The 26,452-nt window shown below is 46.6% G+C and overlaps 1 protein-coding gene across 3 annotated transcripts in view; it reads left to right on the top strand.

Annotated features, from left to right (window-relative positions):
• Positions 1-26,452, top strand: part of DYNC2H1 (dynein cytoplasmic 2 heavy chain 1) — a 3,314,293-nt gene that overhangs the window by 2,808,628 nt on the left and 479,213 nt on the right. For all 3 annotated transcript variants that reach the window (XM_069639013.1, XM_069639012.1, XM_069639011.1), the window contains 2 exons: positions 5,884-5,956; positions 21,858-22,012. In XM_069639013.1, coding sequence (XP_069495114.1) covers positions 5,884-5,956; positions 21,858-22,012 — 228 coding nt within the window. The remainder of the gene's footprint in view (positions 1-5,883; positions 5,957-21,857; positions 22,013-26,452) is intronic.

Here is a 26,452-nt window from a genome sequence, read left to right as displayed (position 1 = left end):
TAGACTCCATACCCTGGGACTGACTACTGTCTCCCAGGGCATGTAAAGTCACCATTGGCTTTACTAGTCCCAAATTATTAACAGAAACCAGTACAAACCATCATATTGTGGACGTACTGGTCGGGGCAATTTGATTGCCCTGGAGTCTGTTAGTCGAGGGGGCACGTCTCCGTCCCCCCTGATCGAGTTTTGGCTGGTGGCAGTGGAAACTACTTTTTATATTCGACCGCGAATATTTCCCTATGGGATTTTCCCATTGCTCGAGGCTACCAACTTTAATTATTTAATTCTCATAGCCTCGAACATACCGCCGGTTTATTTAATTAAAATTAATTCTCCGGTTGGTATTTTTTGCCAAGACTCGATTCAAAAATGGCGTTTGTGTTCTCTTCTGTGACTCCAACCCAAGTCGAGCCCTTTGTTCCACTTTTTGGCGGGCTTCTCCACAGAAGCCTCCAAAAGTGGTGCCACTCTGTCTGGGTACCACAGGGGGTGTGGGAGGGGGTTTAGGCACCCTGGACTGAGTTACCTTGGTAACTCAAGTCGCACTCTTGTGTGATTGGCCCAAGTGGTGAGCCGGCCGGCTCACCACTTAGCATGTTTGATTGACAGCTAGGCTGAGTGAATGGGGGTATGCTGCATAAAAGCAGGGCTTTGGGGACTGGAACTTGAGAAGTCGCCACCGGAGCTGAGAATCCGACGAGGGAGAAGCTGAGCCGACCTACCACGACGACACCACCGGTGGAGCCCTGCAGAACCGACTCACCACTTCCCGATGACAGAGAAGATCTCCCGGCTGGAGAGGCTTCTTCCCCTGACTGGTGAGCACAACCAGTTTACCTTTCTTTCTTCGCACCCCAGCCCGGTTTGTGGTAGAACTGCCTGTGCCAAGCACCCCGGCGGCCGGATAGCCACTCACCACTGAACCGCGAATCAACGGACCGCTCCTTGTACCTGAGAAACTTCGCGGCTGGTTTCTTCCCTGGCAGCAACGGACTCCTGTCTTCCTCCACGACGAGATCCTCTCTTCCCCCGGACGAAGCACCGACTTGCACCCGCTGCCAGGAACAACTGCCCCCGCTGGAGTGTTCTCACCACTTTAAGGTACCGTGTCCGCCAGGCCTCCCTTTCTAAAGATTTCTACAAGGTAATAATAACTCCTTAACTTTCCGGACTGGGCTGGCCGCCTTGACCCTCTAACTGGTCCCTTTATTTGGTCCAACTCCTTTTTGAACCATTACAAGACTCTTGTGCACTGCAACCGTGTGACCTTGGACACATTTCGTTTCGATCCTCTTAAAGCGGATCCGGCCTACTGACTCTGAATTCACAGGGTTACTTTGCCTTCCTCTCTTTTTATGTTCTGGTAAAAGTATTGGGATCTGTTTCAATTTGTTCTCTGCTTTTCTCTCCCTTTTTAAAACGCTGTCTGAAAATAAGTGGGGCTTTACTTAAGACTTGTCTAATATTCTTTTAAGGGAGTGTATATCTTTTAGTGACCGTGTTTTTGAATTGCTTACTATTAGTGCCTGTGTGTTTTTCTAGATGTGGTTTTAAATAAATAATTATATCTCTTTTACACCAATCCCTGGTCAGTGTTTACTTGTTCTATTGTGTGCTCTTGACCTATTGTGAATACTCTGTATACTGCCTAACTCTTCTTGAGGGAAGTCTGACTGCTCAGCCACAGCTACCAAGTGAATCTGTGTGGTACAGACTGCTACCAAGTGGGTTTACTGCCAAACACCTGTAGTCTTTAATCTTTTGCAGTGGTCGCAGAGGGGAAGTGCACAGGTTTCTGCTTAACACAGTCCTCCACCCAGAAGGACTCTGACGCCTTTATGCAAAAGATGGGTCAAATCTCTGATGAGGAAGGGGACCTCATTCCCTTTATATGGAGCACCTGTGCTATAGAGAAGTGAGAGACTTCATAGAGGAGTTCTATGGTGAAGTAGAGGGGTTGTTGGCTTCAGAACTTCAAGATGCCAGTGGCCTCGGTACTTCCATGGGAATGGACATTCTACCAGAACCAACTACGGGAAGACTGCAGACCTCTTCCCAACGATTGCTGGCCAAAATAGCATACAACGTAGAGTTTTCAGCTCCATCCAGGCCAAAGGTTCAGTACAAACTTTTACCCTGAATAAAGTGCCTAAAAAGGGAGACCTTACTACCTTTCAGAGCAGCAGTTGAGGCCCTAGTGCCTGGGAGAAACCTGCCTCCGACTCTGCATTAAACAGCTGGCAAGGAAACAACACCCGGCTCCTTCTAGCCATCCATTCTATCCTCCCATGCCTCTCCCGTGAAAGCTTGGTGGTGCAGGCCGCAACCGCCAACTTGCAAATGTCTACTTTCCGTTCTCTGCCACCAGACAGAGAAAGTAAGAGATTAGACGCATGGGGGAAGAGCTTTTTTGCCTCTGCAATCTCAACCTCATAGCAATTAACACATCCTGTTCTTTTGCCAAATTTTCTTTTGGCCATGCGTCTGCAGTGAGTGGAGCAGCAGGTCACCTCCCCAAGGGTGAGGTGAGAGAATCATATGAAGCCCAGGTCCACGATGGCAGAAATGCTTCTTGCCAAATACTTGAATCTGGGCTGACTGTGTGGGGCGTGTTATGGCTACTGCCGCAGTAGTCGGAAGGCACTCTTGGGATGAGATCCTTGGGGTTAGCAGCAGGGGGACAAGGGCCTCTCCAACATACCATAGTTCTTTTCTTGGGTCTTCGACAGCATTGTGCCAGGGTTCTATGTGCTTTCCTACAGTCGAGCCTATGTCTACTCATGTGAGTCGCATTGATGCTGTGGCGACCCAGCATTGGGATGGCTTTGAGAGAAGGCTCTTTGTGGGTCAAGTCAGTGCTCGAAGCGAGTCGATGCATCCTAACAGCTTTAGTCGGCAGGTGGGTCGAGTCGGGTCAAAGGGTTGCTTCCATTGGATTGAGGCAGCGTGGGAAAACTATGGCTTCCATCAGGTATAGTCTGCTTTCAAGTTTGGCTGAGATGATGGTTCTGTGGGATCGAGTCAACGTTGGGATGTAGCAAGTTGGATGCTACCACAGCAGAGACGGTGCTTGAATCGCAGAAGCTTGCTCCTCACTGGTATGAGAAGGCGTTGAGAGAGCTCAAAGAGGCAGCTATGCAGTTCAACGATTGTAGAGTGACAAATGTAGGACCTAGGGTTCTCTGGTGGCTCAACGAACATTGAGTACAGTCACACTAGCCTGAAGGTTTCTCAATGTGATGAAACATGGTTCCAGCTCCTTCGAGTCTACTGGGTTGCTGCACTTACACACCTGGAAGTTGGCTGCCACCTTAGTTAGCAGTATCATGGTTACCACCAGCAAAGAGGCCTTGTTCCACAGCAGTTCACCCCCACTGTTCCGTGGGGATGGTTAGGGGACAGAGCCTGCCTCTGCCTTGGATGCCTTCTGCCTTCACCGTTCTGACAGAGGATTTTCGAGTAGGCTGTGTTCCCAACAGTGGTCCAGTGAATGATTCTTGTCTTGAGAGTCTAAAGATGAATCAAAGGAATAGGGGGGTTCCCCTCCTTTCAAGGGCAACATGTTGCAGGGGATCGGTCCAAAGGAAACCTGTTGTATATGACCTTTGTCTTCTGGCATCACTCCCAGAGTGCCTTGCTTTGCAGAAAATGGGTGAGAGGACATTTCATTTTGCAAGCCCTCATATAAGCCAGGATGGTGGAACCCCTCTCTCAGCCTCCCTCTCTTCTATGGCTACTCTAGCTCTTCCCTCTCCCAAGTCTGCTGACTTCAAAGGGACTCCAGTTTTCATCACTCTAGTGTGAGTATGGCTTTATGTCAGTTGTGCCTTTGACGAATAAACTCCAAGAACTACTACTGGACGGTTCATATGCCCTAAAAAAAGGTGTTATCCTTCCAGTAGAAGGATAAGAGAGGCAGCTTCCTGGCTATTGTCCCACATGCCAGGTTTAGAGACCTCCAGGCCAGGTGGTCAGTGCACATTGCCCTGTCATAACTGAGCCCTGCTTAGAGCTGACACGTGTATGATACCAAATTGTAGAGGCTGTATAATTGTGTAACATAGTAGCCACCAGCACACAACAGGGCATAGCTTATTTTGAATGCTTAAGTTGTCACCAGGCTGACTAAGGTACACAATTATTATTTTTTTAATCAGAGGTGCAGGAGATTAAAAAAGCCACCTCTACGTGCTGTCACTTTGTGTTCCACGCTGGTCAAGGAATACACGCGTGACCTTTGAATTACATGAGCCACTGCAGGGCTAGTGCTTAGGGTGTTGGTAGAATATCTCAGAAAAGCATATGTTTGCACTCTGTCGCACGGTTTATAGTCATAATGTCGAAAAAAAAATGTCGACAAACAAAAATGTCGAAAAAAAATGTAGAAAACAATAATGTCAACATCCTATACATATAATGTAAAAAGTCATTTTTTAGAAAAAAAAATGTCGACAGAAAAATGTCAATTAGAACTATCAACACCTCACCCAACACCCCCCCCACCACCCTCTCACCCCTCATTCTCAACACATAGTAATTATATATTTATTTATTTATTTATTCAATAATTAAATAAATAAAAAGAGTATCATTTACTATGGGGGTGTCCCCCCCCAACCCCCCTCACCCAACACCCCCTGCCACCCCCCCACATCCCCCACCACCCTCTCACCCCTCATACTCAACACATTTTAGTTATATATATATATATATATATTTATACAATAAATAGAAAATTTCGAAAAAATATTGAAAAAATGTCGACATTGTTTGTCGACATTATTTTTTTCGACATTTATTTTTCGAAATTTTGACTGTCGACATTTTTACTGTCGAAATTATGACTGACCACCCTGTCGCACACAGCTCTTCACTATGAATGGGTATCCAGCTGGGAAAAGTGAAGGACGTGGAGGGTGTGGGGGTTTGGGGATGGAGAGTGGGGGGAGAGTGGGTGCAGAGATGCACTATTACTTTATTATCTCCAGCCCCATTCCATGAGCATATCTGACCTTCTTTTCATCCAGCTTTTCAGTGTGTCTACCTCAGCAGATGAAGGGTATCCTTTTCAGAATGGACAACAAGCTGGTGTACTGTTCCCAAATTGAATATTGACATTTGTTATTTTTGCTTAATTGGAATGCCTAAAATCTTGAATACGTATCTGATGCTCTGGTCTCAGAAGAAACATGTTGATGTCACTTGTGATCTCCCCTGCTTGCAAAATGAATGTGTCCCTGTTGTTGGTATGATTAACAAAAATCTCCTTAGGGTGGATTATATTGCATAACCAGTCCTTGCCCACTTATCTAAATGACCCCCTTTCATACCTTCATTTACTGGATATGGATTTTCTCTTTCGGGGTGTAATAAAGTTGCAGTAGGCTTGACAAGTGAGATGGACATTGGTTGTGCTTAATCCCTTGTACGTACTCCCTCTTGCTGTCATTCTGTACGATGTAAGGTTCCCTTGTCCTTGAGTTTGCTACACTAAGCTTGCACCATTTGAAAAGGTTTCTACTTCATTTCTTCATACGTCAGGTATGTGGGTATTCTGAATTATAATCTCCAATCACAGTGCAAACATTTGTGATGTATAACTGCTAGACACCTCTGTCACCTAGTTGTGTTAACGTTCATAGAATTGGCTTCTTCATTTCATAGATGCTTCCCAACAAACTTAAGTTTGTACAGTTCTGAAAAATAAATGTACTAAGCAAAATGACCAAGTCGATCACTATTCAAAAATAGGCGCACGGCAGGTTGTTTACCAATGTATTCAATGCCCACTATAATTAAAGTGAGGCGTGTTTGACTGTGAAATGGAAGGAGAAAGGTACTTGCGTTATACTCTTTCAACACTATTTGTTTTATTTCAAGGTCCTTGTTGTCCAGGCTCTCCGACCAGACAGGCTTCAGAGTTCGATGGCCCTTTTTGCTGGTAAAACTCTTGGTAAGTTCAATCTGTTGCTTTTTAGGTTCAGTCTAATTTGAATCCATACTGTAACTTTAGCATGTTATACTTTACATCTATGACTTCTCCCTTTTATTCATACACTACACTTCTATTGGTCGTCCATTCATCGCCCTTTTTGATGCACTTAGAGTGCGTTTATACAGTTTGAAATGTGTGTGTCGTGGGTGAAATTACTATTCTGCACAACACAAAGGGTCGGAAAGTGCAACATCCCTGTGAGCCATGGGTGATGTAATAATCTTGTAGTTTCATGTTTGCTTTTTGAGGATAGTGATGTTGTGTTGTAGGCTACAACACAACATCACTTGTAGGTCTTGTAAGGAACTCATGGTGGCAACAGTAAAGACAGACACAAGTGATCACAGTTCAAGAGTGTTTATTAAACTGTATAAATGGGTGAGAAAAACACCTAATCTAAACCTAAATCTAAGATGGGAGCAAGCTACGACCATCAAATAATAATAAGGCAGTCCTAGTGGCGTCTTGTCAAATAAAAAGGGCATATACTAAAATTCCTAATTCCAGTCCTTACCCCTAAGTTACAGAATAGTGTGGGATAATGTTCACCAGAAAAGAAACAAGTGTTCACCAAATAATAAGTCAGGATGGTATGGCTGGGGTTTCCCTTGCCCACATTTTTAGCACGGGACAAGGCGGGACCTCTGAGCGCAGCACACTCATGGGCCCCGCCAGCACGAGGTTCTAGTTCCTTCCAACGGTACCAGGATCTTCTGGGGCCAAGTCTCTTTGCTACAAAGTCTCTTGCCTGAGAATGCCGGATGGACCATAAACAACAAACAAAAAAAGTATCTTCAATAAGTCTTCACGTTGGGCGATTTCTCTTCACCCTTGGATCCCCTCAACCGGGCTCTGATCCTTCTTGCAACGTGGGCCTCCCTCCTATCGGGTTCACTATAGCCAACCACTCACTGCAGACATCCCTCAGTGGGGTTCATATTTTTTACCAAATGTTCATGGATGTGTTACTGTTCATCCTAATTCGCAGGCATCCCTCAGTCGGGTTCACATTTGCCAAACAATACAGTTCACTTGGGTTTTATCACAAGGTGGGGTTCACTCCTCTTAGCCTTCCCTTTGTTTTATCACAGTATTGGATTCACCTCCCTTAGCTTTCTTCTTGGCGCCCCTCAGTTGGGCTTCGGTCCTTGTTCTCTGTGTTAGCCTCCCTCAGTCGGGTTCACTGCAGCCTTTTACTCAGAGCATTCCACTTGTTGGATTCACAAGTCTCAATGTCTTTTTAAACAATCTTTCACTGTGGACATCTCTCAGCTGGGTTCACTCTTGTCAACACAATGTTCACAGGGTTATCATACTTCACCCCGTTCTGCAGGCATCCCTCAGCCGGGTTCACACTTGCCAGTTACACAGCTCACTTCGCTTTACACAATGTGGTATTTACTTCTCTTTGCTTTACTCTTGGTTATGGGTCAAAGACGTTCGATTGTACAATGGGTTTTACACGACCTTGTATACCCACTTTGAGCTCTTGCATCGGCTTTCCAAGGGCCTCTTGGTTCTCGTAGTTTCAAAAACAACACAACCCAAAAAGGGCTCCAGTCAGAGTCCTTCAAATGAGTGCCCCCGTGGTGCTGGACTACTCTACTTCTGGAACTTGTACTAGGGTTTCTTTAAAGTTCATACACAAGTTCTTTGTTCAACAATGTTACCGTGTGCAACCTTGGGCCCAGCACAGTTTGGTTTACTATCAGTCTTCTCCGACTCACTGGCTGTGCTGAACTGTTGAAGTTTCTTGTCTTGTCAAGGAGGGCACCACGACGGCAAGCGCTTCTCCCTGCTTTGGCTTTTTTATTTGTGTCGGAAAAGGAGGTGAGTAGAGCTTCTGAATATCCTACGGGGTAGGATGGGGAAAAGGTGTTATAAGGAGGGGGTACCGCGTCTCACCCATCGGTGTCCCACTTCCACTCCTCGAGGACCCCCCATCCAGATGATCCTCCCGCACTGGTCCATCCCCAGGAACTGAATCCAATAGCGATGGCCATGTCCTGGCCACCTGGATGACAGATCGCCGGGGACTAGCAGGTGAGACACCTTTAGGTTTCTCACAGTCATAAGTAGGGGACGCGGTCACTGGTGGCATTTTAAATATCAATTTTATTTAAATAATGAAGAAAAAGGCTTGTGTATCCCTAATAGTATGGTGTTTGCCCTACCTAACGCAATTCTAATTAGGGTGCCCATCATCGGTGAGAGTGTCCCCAAAGTAATAAACTGTCCTCCGCCCCAAACAATCCTATTCTGTCCCTAGCACTATTCAATAAGACTCAAAGAAAAACAGGGTCCCGGAAAATGACTACATTTTCATAGTCAGGCTTCTATAGCCTCAGCTAGTCTTTCTTGGGATGGCTTTTGGCGATTCTGTGAACAAGTTCCTTTAATTCTTCAAAGGGGCTCTTGTCCCTCCGGGGCTTCCCCTTTCCCACTTCAGGCACAGTTCCTTGTTCAATTCCGAGCTTCCGTAGCCACTGATCCTGGTCTTGGCTATCCTCCAAACCAATTGTTCTTTATCAACTGTTGAAATACTTGAGACTTTCCCCTGCACTGTTGGTTTTGTTTCACGTACAATTCTTCCAGTATCTGTGAAAAATTGACCCCCATCTACTTCTCCCTCTCAGCGTTTCATATATTGTATACCTCGCAACACTGCCAATTTGATAGTTTAATTTCTCTTCCCAACGTTGACTGGCACTGGGATGAGTTTGGGTTCTCCCTTGGTAGCCTTTGTTATCGTTACACCATTCACTTGGACTGGGACAAGCATGATTGGTCCTTTGACCATCTCTTGTTAATTTCACTCTATTCCCTGGTATTGGGACGTATACGATTGGTCCCCTGGTAATCTTTTTTAACTGCATCCCCTTCTCGGGTACTGGCACAAATGTTATTGGTCCCTTGATAACCTTTGTTAACTTCACCCCCTTCTCGGTTATAGGGACAAATATGATTAGTCCCTTGGTAATCTTAGTTAATCTTCCAACATTTACTGAAACTGGGACGAGTAGGATTGGTCCTTTGGTAATCTTCATTCAATTTGTGCCCCTTCCTCCACCCGGGTTCCCCGCCATTACAGTAGCAAATAGTGACTGGTTTGGAAAGAAGGTTTTGTTTCTTAGATGTTATAGATACCTCTCCAGGAGAGTCTCTGTCCCCAAAAGGGGAGTCTCCTGGTGAGGCACCGCTGACCGCCACCCCTTAAGGGCTCACCTCCCTAGCTTCACAGAGAAGTGTTCCCCTCTGGGGAGAAGCAATGAGTTCCTGTGAATCGTCAAAGTTGGCAAAAAGGAATGTGAAAACGAAACAGTAGATCCAAGGACAATTGGCGTCAGGTAAGTTTCCTGTGATTCCAGTCATCATTTCAAATCTTGCTTGAAAAGTTAGATTTTCAGGTGTCTTCTCCACAGCATATCGTTTGGCTGAGTTCTCAGTGATGAAATGAGTGTTCCAGAGTTTGGTTCCTGTACTCTGTAGGACATTCGTATGTCTTTTCATGGATTGCTTTTCTTTCTGAACATTGTCAACATATTGGCCAAATGCGGGATCTCAGCTGATGCATAACGAGAGAGAGCCGCATTGAGGTACCCTGGAGGTTCTTGAATGGCCTGTGCATGGTACATAGGACACAAAGTAATCCTGGACTCCCCAATGTGCATTTAAGGATGGTTAATTTGAATTGTGAAGTTTGAGTTATCAATAATGCGCACCCGACAGAATTAACTGCATTTAGGCGCAGATAGGTGCTCTAGACCAGGTGAAGGCGCCCACTCCCCAACACGATACCCAAAAATCCAAATAATGGACACACCTTGCTGGGGAATGAGACCAGGAGATAGATTGCAAGTAGAACAAAGTTTATATAAAATAAGTTGTGCACACAGAGAACTCTGCTGCTGCGAGAGCACTCTGCCAAACATTACATGGGCAGCACATTATAAAGTGAAATTGTGTGTGAAGTCGTGTCTCTAGTGACGCCACGCCATAAGTACACAATTCTGCAATACAATTGGTAAGAGACATTAGTTCATTATGTAGCTATAGGTGATGACCATGTTGGATTGGCAGTTGCTTGGGTGTCACTCCCGCAGCACGTGGGTCAGCTGGGCTCATCTCAGTGGGGTGAAGGTTGGGTTGGCAAAGTGATACATTCCCTGACTGCCTAAACTGCAATAACACGATTTGAGGTCATGAGACAAATGACACGCATAAAAGTTTAGCATGAATGGGGGTACTTTCAGGGTTCACTGACAGGTATATGGGCATTCTACCCTCTGCACCCAGGCCCCCATAAAACACAGTGCCCCAGGCCCAGGTGCCCGTCTTGGGGGGGTTTGATCTACCTGATGCCTCATGATACGAATGGACATTTGTTGTTTCTATAGAGGATATATTGGGGCATGCGATTAGGACTATAGTGGGTGTCCTCTTCTGGTCACTAGGAGGGGTCAGATGTGTATCCGTATGAAAGAGTAGAGGGGCTTGGGCCCAGTGAGTTATGACCTGGCGGGGTGGGGGTCGAGGGAGCACAGGCAGGTTAGTGGCGATGGATGTGCACAAGGGCGGGGGCCAGCTCTGGTCTCACACAGCGCAGTAAGCTTACCACGTTTTTCGGTAACAAAAAGGAAATCAAGCTTATGTTGTTCAATTAGATCATGGAACTCTGTTGCATGAGAGACAGCAGATCGAGCGTTAACCAAGGCAGCTTTAATCTGATCTGCGTGAAAACGGTAGCAGTATAGGTATAATCCACCCAAGAGCCCTCCAGCTTATTTTCTCGGATCTTATTCAAGCTCTTTAATGTTATAGAGCCTCCTTCATTATTAAGGGCCATGAGAGAATCTCTGGAATACAATGTTCTATGTCTAGCATACATAATTGTAGCCCAATGGGTAAGGCAGCAAATCTTACCAATAAAAAAAATGTAAATTCAGTAGGATTAAGTCCTAAAAGCGATCTGAGACCAAACGAGAAGCGCCTACCACCGAACGACAGAACTCGGCCAGAACAGGCAAAAACACGCTTCACGCTGACACATCAGTTGAGGCCTGCGGTTTACAAATGATGACGTCGGCAAGTGTGCGATGCAAATGCCGCTGGGAGATGTAGTTCAAGCCTCGTATCGGGTAAACAAGAGAAAATGAATGAAACGATGCAACCTTAAAGTTCAATTTGGAGTGGGTGATTACATCCTTAAATAAAAGAATCAAGTTGCTCATGTTTTTTTTATTTTGAAGTCACATGTGGCAGCATGATATTGCACTTTGTGCAGCCTTTCGTTGGGAGTAATTGAAGCTTACATCACAGTATTCCAAGGAGTTCTATACCCAACTCCATTGACATGCCTTATTCATAGTGGTGGTAGAATAGTTTGCAGCGTTGATTACTGGAGTTATGTGCCCCTGAACACTGTGTGTGTTTCGAAGGGAAGTTATAGCTTCATCAGATTCTGGCTAAATTCTTTTATCTTCTGCTTTGTGGTTGCAGCTGAATGAAAATTGCACTTAAGGAACTGCGTTCACAGAAGTGCACACATTTGTGGTCCCCTCTCCAGTATGGAGAAGGTTGTCTGGAGGAAGGGGTGGCATTCAGAATACCTCGGATGCTGCTGAAAGGTATGTGATAGAAGCTGATGCTGAAAGGCTGACGTTGTGAGGCTCAGCGAGTGAGGTAACACCCATGCAGATGTCCAATACTGAGGTCAGCTATTGCAAGTCGGCAGAGAATCTATCCAGAATGAAGAAAGAAGGGAAGCAGCAAGGGTTGTAGGATACCCCATCAGAGGCACCAGTGCACTTAACGAAGGCAGAAGAAGACCGAGAACAGATTTATGGCTATAGCGAGAGCAGACGGATCACAAAGCAGATCTTCTCAATGCAGGGGCTTCCCCAGATTGACCTGTTTGCTTCCAGCGTGAACAAGAAGTGCAGAAGATTGTCTTCTCCATAAAGTTCACTTGAGGGGGGGGGGCTGATGAATGCACAAGTGATTACCTGGGAGTTAGCATTGCATTTCCTCTGTTCCCTCTGATTCCTCTGGTGCTTAGGAATTTGAAGCAGAACGTAACTGTGGTCTTGCTGCTGTGTCCTGCTTGGAAGATCCCATGAAAGGAAGATATTCTGACACAGGCTTTCGGCATAGTATTTATTTCGGCATAATATTTCACCCCAATGCCATGATGCTGTTCCTACATGCCTCACTACTGAGAGGTTAAGATTACCAGGACTGGGATAATCCTGCTGAGGTTCTGGGTGTGATACGTGCCACTAAGTGCCCTTTTACTAAGTTCATCTATGCTTGTTGCTGGTGCAAGTTAACTCCATGGTAAGGGTACTGATCCGTTTTAATGCCACATTTTGCCCTCTATTTTAATGCGGCTTGACTGATTGCATTGACATCCGCTGGCAGGTTATTGGTGTTGCAAGCTGCATCTTCTTTCTTCGTCTTTTCCAAGAAACTGACCTTGTGGGCAAATCCCTCTTTATTTGTAAAAGTAGCGTAGCTTTTTCATCTGCAGCAAAAGATTCAGCTCCTGTTAATCTTTCCTCCCACACAGCCATCTAAGATGGAAGAACGGTTCCAAAGGTTTTGTTTTCAGGACAAACCTTTTTAGAGTGGACAGTCAACTCTTTGTTCGTTTATTTAACTTTGGAAAGTCCTTTACATCCAAACATGACTAAGGCAACAAGAAGGTCACGGAAGTTGTTGCTGCCCATTCAAGAAGGGAGCAGGCAGCATATGCTCTTCAGAGTGGGGCCTGCCCTGCGAGATGTCTGCCAAGTGGCAACTTGGGTTTCCAGACACTCTTTTATTACCAGCTCGACTTTCTTGCTCGAGAGACTGCGAGGGTGGATGGGTTGTTTCAAGATTTCTGCTATAAAGTGTGCTTCCTCACACTTTCCCTGTCTCCATTTAATGTTTATTTATTTATTTATTTATTTTTTAAAAAATGTTTTATTAAATCCAACAAAACAATACAAACAAAACAAGCAGAGCATATGTCATCAGAACCACTGTACATTTTACATCAATGCACTGCTTCCCCCGCCCCTCCCCCCGGTCCGAGCCTAACCATCTTCACTTTCCGTATCTGCATCCCGTGGCAGATGCTCCTTCTCCGTGGATTCATCTGGGTCCGGAATTGACCCAAACAGTTCCGCTATTAGTGATTTCCAGGCCATCAGGGACTCCGTTCCCTCCAATCCCCCAACATTGCTTGCCTCCTGCCATACCATAGTTTCTGCCTCCGCCCATTTCTGCAAGTCCTTCCACCACACCTCCACCCTTGGTCCATGACAAGTCTTCCATCCCATGGCTATTCTTCTCTTTGCCAGCACATATGCTAAGTCTTTCAGTTTGCTCACATGTTTTAGTTTCTTAGATCTTGGGAACACCCCTAACAAACAGGCCCACACCGTGTCCACTACAATCTTGACCTCCTTCTCTGCCAGTTTACGTTCCACCTCCCTCCAAAAGCGTGCAATGACCGGGCACGACCAGAACATGTGTACCATGCCCGCATTCTCCTCATCACACTTGGGGCATGCCTGCCGACCTACATTCGCAAACCTCAATATCCTCTGGGGTGTCATATGCCCTATGCGTGATATACAGTTGTATCTGTTTTAACCTAGCATTTCTAGACACCTTCTTATGATTCCCCTGCACCCGTTCCCACATCCTGTCTTCCATCGGGGTCCCCACTTCCGTTTCCCAATCCAATCTCAGCTGGGTGATCTCTTTCCCCACTTTGAGCATCAACATCTCATATAATATAGATATCTCATGCCCCCCTTCCGCTATGTCGTAGATCATATCCACTATGGCATCTGGCTCTCCCTCTAGCACGGTTTCAGGCCACATTCCCTTAGCTCTTTGCACCAGTCTATGGTATGTAATGTACTGACCCGGATGCAACCCAGACACATCCCGCAACTCCTCAAAGGCAACGATTGAGCCCTCCTGCCAAATATCTCCCATGGTTGCAAGCCCCACCGGCTCCCAGTGGTTCCTAATTATCTTCCTTAGCTGTGCATCCGCCCCCGTCAAGGTAACCAGTGGTATCTGCAGAGAGCATGGAGTTGCATTTTCCAACATCTTGCACGCTCTACGCCACACCTGCCACCCGAGCAACATCATTGCAGGACGCCCTTTCAATTCTGCTCTGGGTACCCACATCATTTCTTTCATTCAAATAAAAAGGTGTGCAATCCTACCCAAACAACCTGGATTCAGAGGTTTCTTCATCAGAAAGCCATTTAGCGACATACTGCAGTTGGCTTGCCACATAATACACCTCATAGTTGGGTAATTTTATCCCTCCTCTATCGTGGAAGTTCTGTAGCTTCCATAATGCCACTCTGTTCCGTGTGCCATGCCACAAAAAATACCTACACATACTGTTCAGTTTGGTGAAGAACTTCTTAGGTATCAGATATGGAATGTTCGCAAAATAGTGCAGGAGTCTAGGCAGGACCACCATCTTGAGCATCGCTGCCCTCCCCATCATAGCTAAGGGCAACCTCACCCAAAACCGCATGCAGTTCTCAATTTTTCCCAACGCCACCTCAGTGGTGTGCCTATGCTCTTCTTCCACAGTGTGGTAGATGTCTATCCCTAAATATCGTAACGTACCAACCGCCCACGGCACTGGCAATACAGGTAACCTCTCCGCCGGGATCCCCGTATACCTGCCCAACTGGAACATGCTTGACTTCTGGGGGTTCACTGCTATACCAGAAAGACCCGCATATCTATCCGTTACCTCCAGGATATATTGAAGATTTTCTTCCGGGTGCCTCAAGTACAGCAACATGTCATCTGCATATAGAGAAATCAGATGTTTTTCCCCCTTCACCTCAATGCCTATTGTATCATACTGTTGTCTTAGGTATGTCGCTAGAGGTTCCAGGGCCAGTATATAGAGCATTGGGGACCACGGACAACCCTGTCTGGTGCCTCGACCTGCTGCCACCTTTCCGATATCACCGATCCTGTCTTAACCCTGGCCAGCGGCTCCTTATACAATATTTGCGCCCACCGTACATATCCTGGCCCCAGCCCATACCCTTCTAGGGTCGCCAACAACCACGGCCACTTAACCGAATCAAAGGCCTTTATTGCGTCCAGGGACACTATCGCCATTTCCCCGGTATGTTCGCTACTACCTTCAATGATTCGCCGGGGTGGCCTGTGATTATTCAAAATATTCATGTTTGGGACATATCCCGTCTGATCAGGGTGCATTAATCTACCAATTACCCTCTTCAACCTTTTTGCCAATACAGCCGTCAGTATTTTACCATCTTGATTAAGCATCGACAAGGGGCGATACGAGCTACAGCTGTGCCCAGGCTTATTGGGTTTGGGTAGCGGTATTATAATCGCTTCCCTCAATGACTCTGGCAGATTTCCCGTCTCAAATGCTTCATTCAACATTTCCAGCAGCGGAGGGAGAATCTCTTCCGCATATATTTTATAAAATTCACTCGGGAGTCCGTCCGTCCCTGGCATCTTGCTAGTGGGTAACTGTCTCACTACCTCCCCCAGTTCCTCCAGGGTGATTGGTGCGTCCAGCTCTTCTCTCTCCTCCTCGCTTATCTTGGGCAACCCAATATCCTCCAATGTCTCCATTATCGTGTCTCGGCAGTTTTCCCCCTGGTCTGCATATAACATCTTATAATAGTCTACAAACACTTGGTTGACTTCCTCTTGAGTATCCGCTACACTACCATCCTCCCTTGTAATGGTCCTGATCGTAACTCTGGGATTATCACTCTTATATAACCATGCTAAGAGTCGACCTGGTTTATCCCCCCCCGCGTGCTGCCTCTCTACATATTTTCTATAATTCAGGTTACACAATCTGTCCCAGTGCTCCGCACATTTCTGCTGCAGCCCGAGTACCAACTCTAATTTCTCTTTGGTGTCGTCTTCACCCCTTAAAGCCTCCTCTAGTCTCTCTTCCGTCTCCCGTAGGTCAGCCAGAATGCCACCTTGTAACCCTTTAGATCTTGCAATAGCTGCCCCTCTCATCACAACTTTGAAGGCTTCCCACAGTGTTCCCGCCAAATCTACGCTACTTGTATTCTCCTCCAAAAAATTTGCAATCTCCTCCCTCATGCCCTCTCTGAAGAGGGGGTCTTTCAATGCCTCAGCTCGCAGGCGCCACGTCGGAATCCTCGCTCTCAGAGGGCTATATCGCCAAGTGAGAATCAGGGGCGAGTGGTCCGAAAGAACCCTTGCTTTATATTCTATTTGTACCAACTCTGCTGCCACTTCAGATGTAGTAAAGAAATAATCTAGCCTTGTGTGCAGCTGCTGCGGTGCAGAATAATGAGAGTATTACCTCTCTAAGGGGTGGCACGCTCTCCATGCATCCACTAGCCCAAAATCATTCAACAATGCCTGCAGTGCCTTGGCCGCAGGAGCAGGTCTATCCATCTTCCCATCCGACCTATCTACCCTTGTGTCAAGTACGCAGTTGAGATCTCCCCCCCCCAAATTACAGCACTCCCCACGCACTTGCTCACGTTAGTACACAACGTCCTGATGTATGCCGCTGTGTTCTGGTTCGGGGCATATGTATTTACTATGCTTATTTCCCTATTTTCCACCAGCCCTCTCAGAATGACCATCCTCCCATCTGCCTCCGCCACCTCTTGTAACCGTTGGAATGGGACGTGCGGCGCCACCCAAATAAGCACACCCTGGCATAGGCAGAATAGGATGAGCTCACCATCACTCCCTTCCACCTCTTAGCAATCATATCCGCTTTCTCACGTGTCAGATGAGTCTCCTGTAGCAATGCAATGTCTATTTTTTGTCTACGCAGGTAGAGCATAACCTTATTCCTTTTCAAATAACTGTTTAGCCCCCTCACATTCCACAATATTATTCTAAGGTCCCCCATGACTTCTCCAAGTGCCTTTCTGCCTCCCACAGGCGCAGTCCGACTCCGAGGTCTCTACTCGTCTACATAGGCTTGTTCCCAAATTCCAACTCCCTTTAACCAAAAAAAACACATGCTAAAAACTATATACACATCCAACTCCCCACCTCCCTCCCTCCCCTCCCCTCACCCATCCCTTCCCCAACAACTCCCTCCCCAACTGTTGCCCAGCTCCATCCCTGGATCTCAGGCACCCTCACATCTAGCCCTGTCCGATACGCACAGAGCTCAGTAGAGTGAAGTCGCCCTAATGGCCACTTAACTAATAATGCTAAATGGGGGTGTGAGGACTAGCCCCACAAGGCTCCTTAATAAAGCAACAGTCACCGTGCACACAATACATTATCTATTCTACTCTGGTCCTGTCTACTAACAGGCCACATCAATACCTATAGTCAAGTCCCATAGTCTTAAGCCGCACCATCTTCCAGTGCTCCCATTACATTTTACTTATCTCGTCCGCCTCCTTCTCCCACCTCGATGTCAGGCTCCTGGGGGCAACCCTGCGTATCAAGCCATCCCATGGAATCCTCCGGAGTCTCAAAAAACAAAGTTCTGTTTTTATAAAAAAACCTTCAATTTCGCCGGGTAAAGTAGCATGTATTTCTGGCCCGCTTCCCTCAGTCTCCTCTTAACAGCCCCGAAGTTCATTCGGCTCTGCTGCACCATCAGGGTATAGTCCGGGTAGGCTGTTATGTTGGCCTCCCCTCGCTTAATAGTTCCACCTTTACGAAAATGTTCCAGAATTCTCTCCTGGTCCCGATAGTTAAGGATCTTGGCGATAACTGGCCTAGGCGGATTGCCTGGCGGCGGCCTCCTCGTCAGAGCCCTATGTGCTCGTTCCACAGCAAATCCTTGAGACAGAGCTCCTCCGGTTATCTCCTGTAGCAACATGTTTTCGACAAACTCCGTGGGGTTGTGGCCCTCTGTTCCCTCCGGTATACCCACAATGCTAATGTTGTTCCTTCGGGCGCGTCCTTCCGCTTCCTCCGCCCTACTCTCCAGGTTGCCCACTTTTTGCACCAGGGCATGTAGATCCGACTTGTGTGATGCGCAGTCCACTGTATTCGAACTCCCTTCCTTCTCCAGGCTCTCTGTGCGCTCCGACAAGGACCTTACATCCTGTCGGAGTAGATTCACCTCCTCCTGCACTTCCCCGACCTTAAGGTCCAACACTGATTTCAATTCAACCACAACTAATTCGAGCTTGGCCTCCCAGGCCGCTTTCAAGTCTGCTTTCAAGTCCGCAATCGCAGCCAGGACCTCCTGATTCGTACCCGCGGCGGCCATGCCACCTGCGGGGAGCTTGTCTTTGCTTCTGACACTTTCCGGGCCCAGCGGTGTTCTGGCAAATTCATCCAGCGTAGGTTGCTTCACTTTTTGTTTTAGAGGCTTATTAGACATGACGCAGCAGCCGTATGTTGTGGGTCCGCCCATCTCTTATGCTCACACAAGTAGGGGGTGGGGGTGCACGCTCCGTTCCGATATCCAGGACCTTACCCAAGCATGGGGGCCTCAGAACCTCAAAAGCTCCGCCAGCCTCCTTCGTGGCATACCCTAGTCAATCAGCAGTGATCAACAAGTCCATTCACACCCTCCTTCCCTGTTATTTGGGCGGTACTGGGACACCTGTGCTGGGCAGCACCTTCGTATTATTCAGTTCACACGCGATTGCGCTCGGAGGTGCTCCTCTGCCATGCAGAATATCATCGGGGTTCTGTGCAAAGCGTCCGGGTTACCGTTATCCAGTGCGTACAGTTATTCACACCCAAGAGGGTTTCCTCAGGCGCTACCAGGGCCGGTTTCTGTGCCTCCCCTTCCGATCTCGGCTCATGTGGCCCTCAGTTCATGATGGGGGATATCGCCAGGGTCCAGCGGGCACGGGCGCCCATCCAGATGTTCCGTGACACAATAGTTGTCCCACCTCGTTCCGAGGCTATTCTATTAGGCCCTATTCGTTGTGGCTGCTTCAAGTCCACCTAGCACCCTGTGCAGTTTATCTGGTCTTCTCTCCGCTCTGGTGCTTTATGTTGGGTCCCCTCCCACCTGAGCTGCTTCTTCAGCAGAGGGGTAGGGGGCCAGTTCCAGTGCAGCCTTTCCCTTATGTCCTGGCTTTGTGGGCTGCAATGCCCTTCGTGCGCTTCCTTCACTGCCCTGTGTGCTCTTCCACCAGTCTCCCCCAAGTTACTTCACCTGCCATGGAGAGTGTGATGTCAGCCTGCTTGCCCCAGCACGAGTGTGTGCCTGCCCCTGTGCTGACTCTGTCTGACAGGCAATACAAGCCGAGGTTAAATTGCTCACTGGGCAGTTGGTTTTTTGGTATTTTGTTTTTTGTTTACCCCCCCTCACACACCATTCAGTGCGAGGCGTCCAGCTGTTTTCCTATCCAGGTCGCTTAGTGTTTTCGGGAGGTGCCACACATCAGTTACCTACTGTTGCGCTCCATCCGATCTGCTTCTTGTGGCTATTATGTAGCAGAGTTAGTGTGCTGCGTGCGAGAGGGCTTCCCCAGCCGTCTTCAATCGGCCGGCAGCTGTGTATATTCGCCGCGCGTCTGTTTCACTTCACGCTGTTCAGTTTGGAACGTTTGTTCTATTATAATGTTCCGCGTTCGGGCCCGGCTCCTTTCACTCTATTTCAGTGCCGCCTGAATGCCACTGCCTCTGCTTCTGCTCACAGCCCCTGCGCCAGAATGCTCCTCCAGCACTCCATTCGTTCATCTATCCGGCGGGCACCCTCCATCTCCTGTGCTACCACTGGCTCCCTCGTTCCGAGGCTAGCCGCTCAGCCCGCGGCCTCACAGTGTTTGGGGTTCTGTCCTCACACAAGTTCCCAGCTGTGAATAGACAGCGCCAGCTCTTCAATCCATGTCCGTGGGCTCTGGTCTTGCGAATCTAGCTCAGTTTCCTTATCTACTCAGGCCCTCTCTTTGTCTCAGGCCCGCGCCATTTTGATTCTGGTGGCTGCGGACTTCGGCAAATCCTATTTTGTGTGCGGCTCCCCAGTCAGATGGTTTCTTCCTCCAGTGCCTTGCTCATATCGTGCTGCCAATCTTTATGTACTCGCACTATCAAGAGTGGAGTGTTTGTTCAGTTTGGGACATTGTTTCCAGGCAAAATCATTACGGATCAGCAGGAGCGCTCTGGGATGCACGTCCTCTTACATGCAAATGAACAAGGGGGGTCCTGGGAGTCCCTCTGCAAGACATTAGTCCTGGTTACGAGAGACTTACCCAGAGTCTTTAGCTCACTATCTTTCACAGAGAAGAAATATCCCAAACATATCAGTCTTTGTCCTGCCCTGGGGCAGTCCAGCACCAAAATGGTAGGCAATTCTCCTCTGAACAAGAGTACCAACAGAAACCCCAGACACGTGTTTCGGTCTGGTTGGACCTCATCAGTAGGGTGGATCTGTGCCTCTCTAAGAATAGTGAGCAAGGGGTCCACGTCTGGATTCCCCTAGTAACTTAGGGTGAGACCCAAAGTTACTTAAATATGCAAATTAACAAGGGGGGTCCTGGGAGTCCCTCTGCCAGACATTAGTCCTGGTTACGAGAGACTTACCCAGAGTCTTTAGCTCACTATCTTTCACAGAGAAGATGCTGTTGGTACTTTTGTTCAGAGGAGACTTGCCTAGCATTTCGGTGCTGGACTGCACCAGAGCAGGACAAAGACTGATATGTTTAGGATATTTCTTCTCTGTGAAAGATAGTGAGCTAAAGACTCTGGGTAAGTCTCTTGCATCCAGGACTAATGTCTGGCAGAGGGACTCCCAGGACCCCCCTTGTTAATTTGCATATGCAAGTAACTTTGGGTCTCACCCTAAGTTACTAGGGGAATCCAGACGTGGACCCCTTGCTCACTACTCTTAGAGAGGCACAGCTTCTCCCTACTGATGAGGTGCAACCAGACCGAAACACGTGTCTGGGGATGCTGTTGGTACTCTTGTTCAGAGGAGAATTGCCTAGCATTTCGGTGCTGGACTGCCCCAGAGCAGGACAAAGAATGATATGTTTAGGATATTTCTTCTCTGTGAAAGGTAGTGAGCTAAATACTCTGGGTAAGTCTCTTGCAACCAGGACTAATGTCTGGCAGAGGGACTCCCAGGACTCCCCTTGTTAATTTGCACGTCCTCTTACATGGCCACGTAGCCACGCCCCCCCCGTCTCCATTTAATGTTAGGTGTGGCTCTGGGAGTCTTCCATAGATGAACCCCAGAGAGGAATGTATTTATTATGAGAACAAATTGCTTTCCTTTGGTAATGTTCTTTCTGATGGATACAATGATTCCTCCCACTGATTCCTCATTACCCTCCCACTTTTACCCTCAAAGCTTGTGTTTGAAGGAATCAATTGTCATTTTTATTATGCACTTTTTGGTGACCGTTCTACCCCTGATTTGTGGCTAGCAGGGGGAAAAAAAGGTGGAAATTAGGAAAATGTCTCCAGCAGTGCCATGTCTTTATAATATTTAACATCACTTTATGCACATTTGGTGCCATGGAGTTATGGTGGTTTTGATTACAGAAGCGCAAAGATCCACCTGGTGGATTTAAAATAAATATTCTGTTCAGACCGTATCTGAAGTGTATTTCATAGATAAAGAATCTGTGCGTGGAATCATTGTATCTATCTGAAAGAACACTATCAAAGGTAAGTCATATACACTTCCTGAACCCTGCACCACGGGTGCCACATCATTCTGTAGAAGGTGCAGATACACAGTAGGTTTCCTACATATATTGATATTTAAGGAGGGTAAAGTAATCAAGCTAAAGTTTGACCCCTAGCTACAGATTTCATTGCCACCACTATATAATATATTTAGGCTTTGGGTTCCTAACTATGGCATATGATCCTTTTTTTGTAAAATTGTCTGTTTTGATTTTCACTCTAGGGATGAAAGAGTTGTCTCCTCCGCCTTTAAATCTGAAACGTCTCTATAAAGAAACACTGGAAATTGAACCCATCCTTATCATCATTTCTCCTGGGGCTGATCCATCTCAAGAGCTGAAAGAACTTTCCAGTGTGGAAAATGCAAATTATCATGAGGTACGCTTGTTCCATTCGTAGGTTATTGGACAGTTACAGAACAGAATTCCCTCAGATATGCATGTTATAGCTTTTTTGAACTCAGTTATAGATATTGTCCAAGTTTGTTGTGCATCTAAATGCTAAGTAGTCATCCATGCATACAATCTTGAGTTGTTTGCTAATGTTAAGCAGTGATTGGGTTCTTATCATGAGTGTGCTAATTCATGTTTTATTGTGCTCTGTGTTTTGAATGCGTTGAAACATAAATTCCATGAGCTCATTTGTGGGTGTTTCAAGGAGAACGCTGAGTGTAATCAATAGGCTCTGGGGCTATGCCTCGATCTTGGGGGTCAGTATCCATAGTACAACTACTTGGAGGCATTATATATTTCTTTCCAAATTCTTAACAAGGAAAAGCCCTCCAACCTGTACCAGGAACTCTTAAAGACATCACTAGCGAAAGGACTGTACCACGATACGTCACAATGGCCTACATAAAATCACTACTAAAAATGCAACAGGAACACCTGAAGATCTCACAAACTACTGACAGATCTCCAACATAACATTCCCTGCAAAAATCTTGGAGCGCTACATATGTATACAAATCCGGGATCACATGAAGTCAAACAAAATCATGGATCGCGCCCAAGTGTGTTTCAGACCCATGTGAAGAACTGAATCCATAGCCCTATCTATGGGACAACCTATGGACCATCCTGGACTCTTAACATCATCTCAGCTCCCCTACTCATGGACATCTCTGTAGGGTTCAACACATTGAACCACTCAGCACTAAACTTCTGTAGGAAGTGAGACTAGGTTACACTTTACTACAGTGGTTGACCTCATTCCTTAAGGAAAGAAAATAGACAACCTTGATCTCTCTATATGGATTACAACCAAGACACCTTCTTATTCCGTGGGTTACTTATGGGTTGACCATGGGCCCCGAGTACCTCTCTATGATAGAGGATGATGGACATCAGGCGGTATGGGGAGGTTCCCCATGTCACCCTCACATGGGCCCTTCCCAAGGCAGGTATCAGTCACAGATGGCCTGAAATATCACTCCCCCCCCCTCTGCTGCAGCCTCAGAGGCAAACCTGCAGGGACGCAGGATTAGCAAAGGTAGGGGTCCACCGCCACCTCAGATTCCCTGTGACTCATTTCAATGATTCTGGAGGACGATGGACACATGCACAACATTTTGGAGCATTTCACCCCAAGACATCAGGCGAGTCACCAATGCATTCGAAAATCTCCTGCAGTGCTTATTTTCTTAGTACGAGCAGACTCCCGAAGAATAAACAGAGATTTTGCACGACTCACCTAAACCCGCAGGCGAGCCTCAGTGGCATTCATAATGTTTCCAAGGGGACCACTCGGTTATGGAAAGTCTGTGAACCCAGAAGTTTGAAAGCTTCCTGCACAACATGTATAGAATCAATTAAATAAACACAAACATACACCCAACAGTCTAACAGCATAGAGAGTGATTCTAAGATGGTCAATAGGTCTTAAGGTTTAGTCCAACCCCTGAGCCCAGAGATAATCCCAGAAGCTTCGGTATGGCACAACCAATCCCAGACCCTCCCCGAAACCACCAAACAGATGCAAATCATCACAGGAAGTTCAACCCGGGGTAGGGCGGTCGGGGGAGTGACCCAGGCCTATATAAAGACAAGGACACCATTTTTCATGGTGGGTGGTGAAAGGAAGAGCTGGAGAGAGGAGGTGTGTGCTTATTCAGAGCTGGTTGGAAGAGGAAACAGGAGGCTGTTCAAAGTCCAGTGGGCTGTACGAGATGTTCAAGAGACTGGGCCATATTAGGGTATGTGAACTCACGAGAGCGACTGCAGCCATAGCCCCAGAGACTATAAGCTTGAGAGGGAGAGAAAGGGGCTAGAGCAGGTACACAAAACCTAAGACAGGTGCTGGAGCAGGGAGTTGGGAGAGTGGTGGCTAAAGAGGGAAAAACTAGAAGGTGGTGCTAAAAGGAGTGTAGTATTGGCTCAGAGGTTCAAAGAAGTTGACCTTAGGGGTACATTTCTTGAGGATGATAGTAGTGCAGAGTAAGGTGATGTTCACGGGAGTAAAGATGGTGCTCAGAGGGGTGAAGCTTATGAGAGTGATAGTAGCACAGAGGAGGCTGGTGCCAGAGCAATTGAGAAGTTGAGGTCACTGACAACAGTGACCAAAGGAGTGAAGAAAGGGAGCATAGTGACAGTAGTGTCAAAGTGAGTGAGGAAGGTGGAGGCAGTCACCGTAGTGCCCAAAGTGATGAAGAAGGTAGGCAAGGAAAGCGAGATTCGGAGTAAACAGCCCATAGATGGTTACAGAAAAGTGAGCTCTGGATAAAAAAGTTATTGAGTTTGTTGAGGTATTGATTGGGTAGTGTACCATTCAAGGGTGATAAAGGGGGGATCAAGCGAAAAGGGGCAAAAGAAACACCTAGAAAGAATAAAACGGATAAAAGCCAACAACAAGGAAGATGATGAAGCCTGGAAAGCACAGTGTTTGAAGGGTTTTGAAGAGAGTAAGAAAGTTTCTAAGACACTGGTGTTTACATTACAAGCCATGAAGGATGTTTTAGAGTAGTTGGCCATCATCGTACGCTGGCCAGCTTCTTCTCCAGTCCACATCCCGGATTCTGAGAGCTGTCCCACCCACCACCCAGGCTCCTCCCTTCTTGTCATGAAACCATGTCATGTCCATTGTGGTTGACCAACTGGAACAGGTAGTGGGGGAAAAAAAAGAACAGCAGACCACAAACATGTTTTAGAATAGAACACAAAGAAAGGAGAGATGTCCCCAAAAAACCAGTACAGCAATGGACTTCCAGTGGAACTGGGCATAAGGCAAGTCCCAGGCAGAGAGTTTGTTGTTGAAAAACATTTCCCGGCTAGATACTTTTTGTAAAAGACTTTGCAGTTTTGTCATCTCCCCAGGAAGCCTTGCCGAGAACCTTATGAGGTTGAAACGAAGCCAATTTGAACTAATATAATAATAATAATAATAATAATAATAATAATAATAATAATTTTATAATTTAGTTTCCCCTGAACTTTCAATTGCTCACAGCCACTGGAGTGATCCTGATATTTCTGTTGTACTTTATACCTAACCCTTCTACTATTTTGTCCACTGTCTGGACGAGTTACCAAATAAATCGCTATAATCTTACGTTTTTCAGTGTGTCTAGATGTTTGATCTCTGTTATAGATGTGAAACGATCTAACCCACACAACCTAACATGTGCAGCACTGCAAGTGTCACGGTTCTCACTGATGATCTTCAAAATATAGATGGCCCACTCATAGGACTAATCAAGTGAAAGGGCTACATCTGCCCCAACTAGGAAGATACACTATAACTCAGAGAGACTGGAGGTACTTTTTTACCGACCACTTATAAACAGCCCTCCAATAGACTTTGATTCAAACAATACATCATGTTTAAAGGGTCACTTGCTTCCCCACTATCCCTACTTGGTTATTCCTCTCTTATATGTTTTATGATCATTATATTGTCAAATATCACACCAGCTTTTTATCAAAAATAGCAATTTATTTATTTTTCTTAAAACACATCATGTAAAACACTTTTCAACACTCTTCTTTTTTCTTTTTTGTTCAATTGTGAGAAAAATCAATAGAATTGGTTGGCAAACAAACATATATATCATACTTTTCAATTACATTATGCACATCCAAAAATTTGTTGTAATGCATTTTTTGATAATTTTTTCAAGATAAAAATATCATAAGGATCTGTTGTTTGCTCCCCTCTGTCATAGAGAGGTGCCTCCCAGTCCCAAAACCACTTTACTCTGTGTCACTATCACCCATGCTTACGTTCATACTGCATTCAAACCATACCCGACATGTTTCATTCCTTACACTCTTTCATACCGCTAACAAGGAAATTCTTTAGGGGTAAAAACTTCTTTCTACCACATTTCATTCAGATGTGCAATTTTGTTTGTCTTCTTTTTTAGAGTTCTTTCTATGGATCCACTATAAATGAGGTTCCATTTGCCATTCACTGAGGTTCAACCATCAAACGGATAGCTGTTTCTTGGGAGAAGAGGATTTTGGCTTGCCCGTTTCCTGCAAGGACATGGCAGCGCGGCTGGCCTTATGAAGGACTGCCAGTTCCTGGAAGATCGAGTTTAAAGCTTGCTGCTCATCCATTGTAGCAGCAAGCTCCTGAACCTGTGGTTATATGGCACGCTCCCATCAGCAGTCTTTCCTGTCCGTTGGGTGTAGAGCGGTTCCAGCTCTAAGGGTCCTCCTGAGGTGGCATCATGCGACGTGAGGAGGCAAAGCGACCACTATCCACAGGCCCTCTCCATAAAGTCCAGCAAAACGGGCCACGGGCTCCTCTGACAGCTGTAATCAGCAGCGTGGAGCCCAGGCTGATGGCACGCTCCGTCCCCCACCTCCAACCTGACTA

Source organism: Ambystoma mexicanum, chromosome 7q (genome assembly GCF_040938575.1).
Source record: "Ambystoma mexicanum isolate Mex_15411 chromosome 7q, UKY_AmexF1_1, whole genome shotgun sequence".
Lineage (NCBI taxonomy): Eukaryota > Metazoa > Chordata > Amphibia > Caudata > Ambystomatidae > Ambystoma > Ambystoma mexicanum.
Note: the sequence above shows the minus strand (reverse complement) of the source record. Positions and strands in the feature narration are given on the sequence as shown.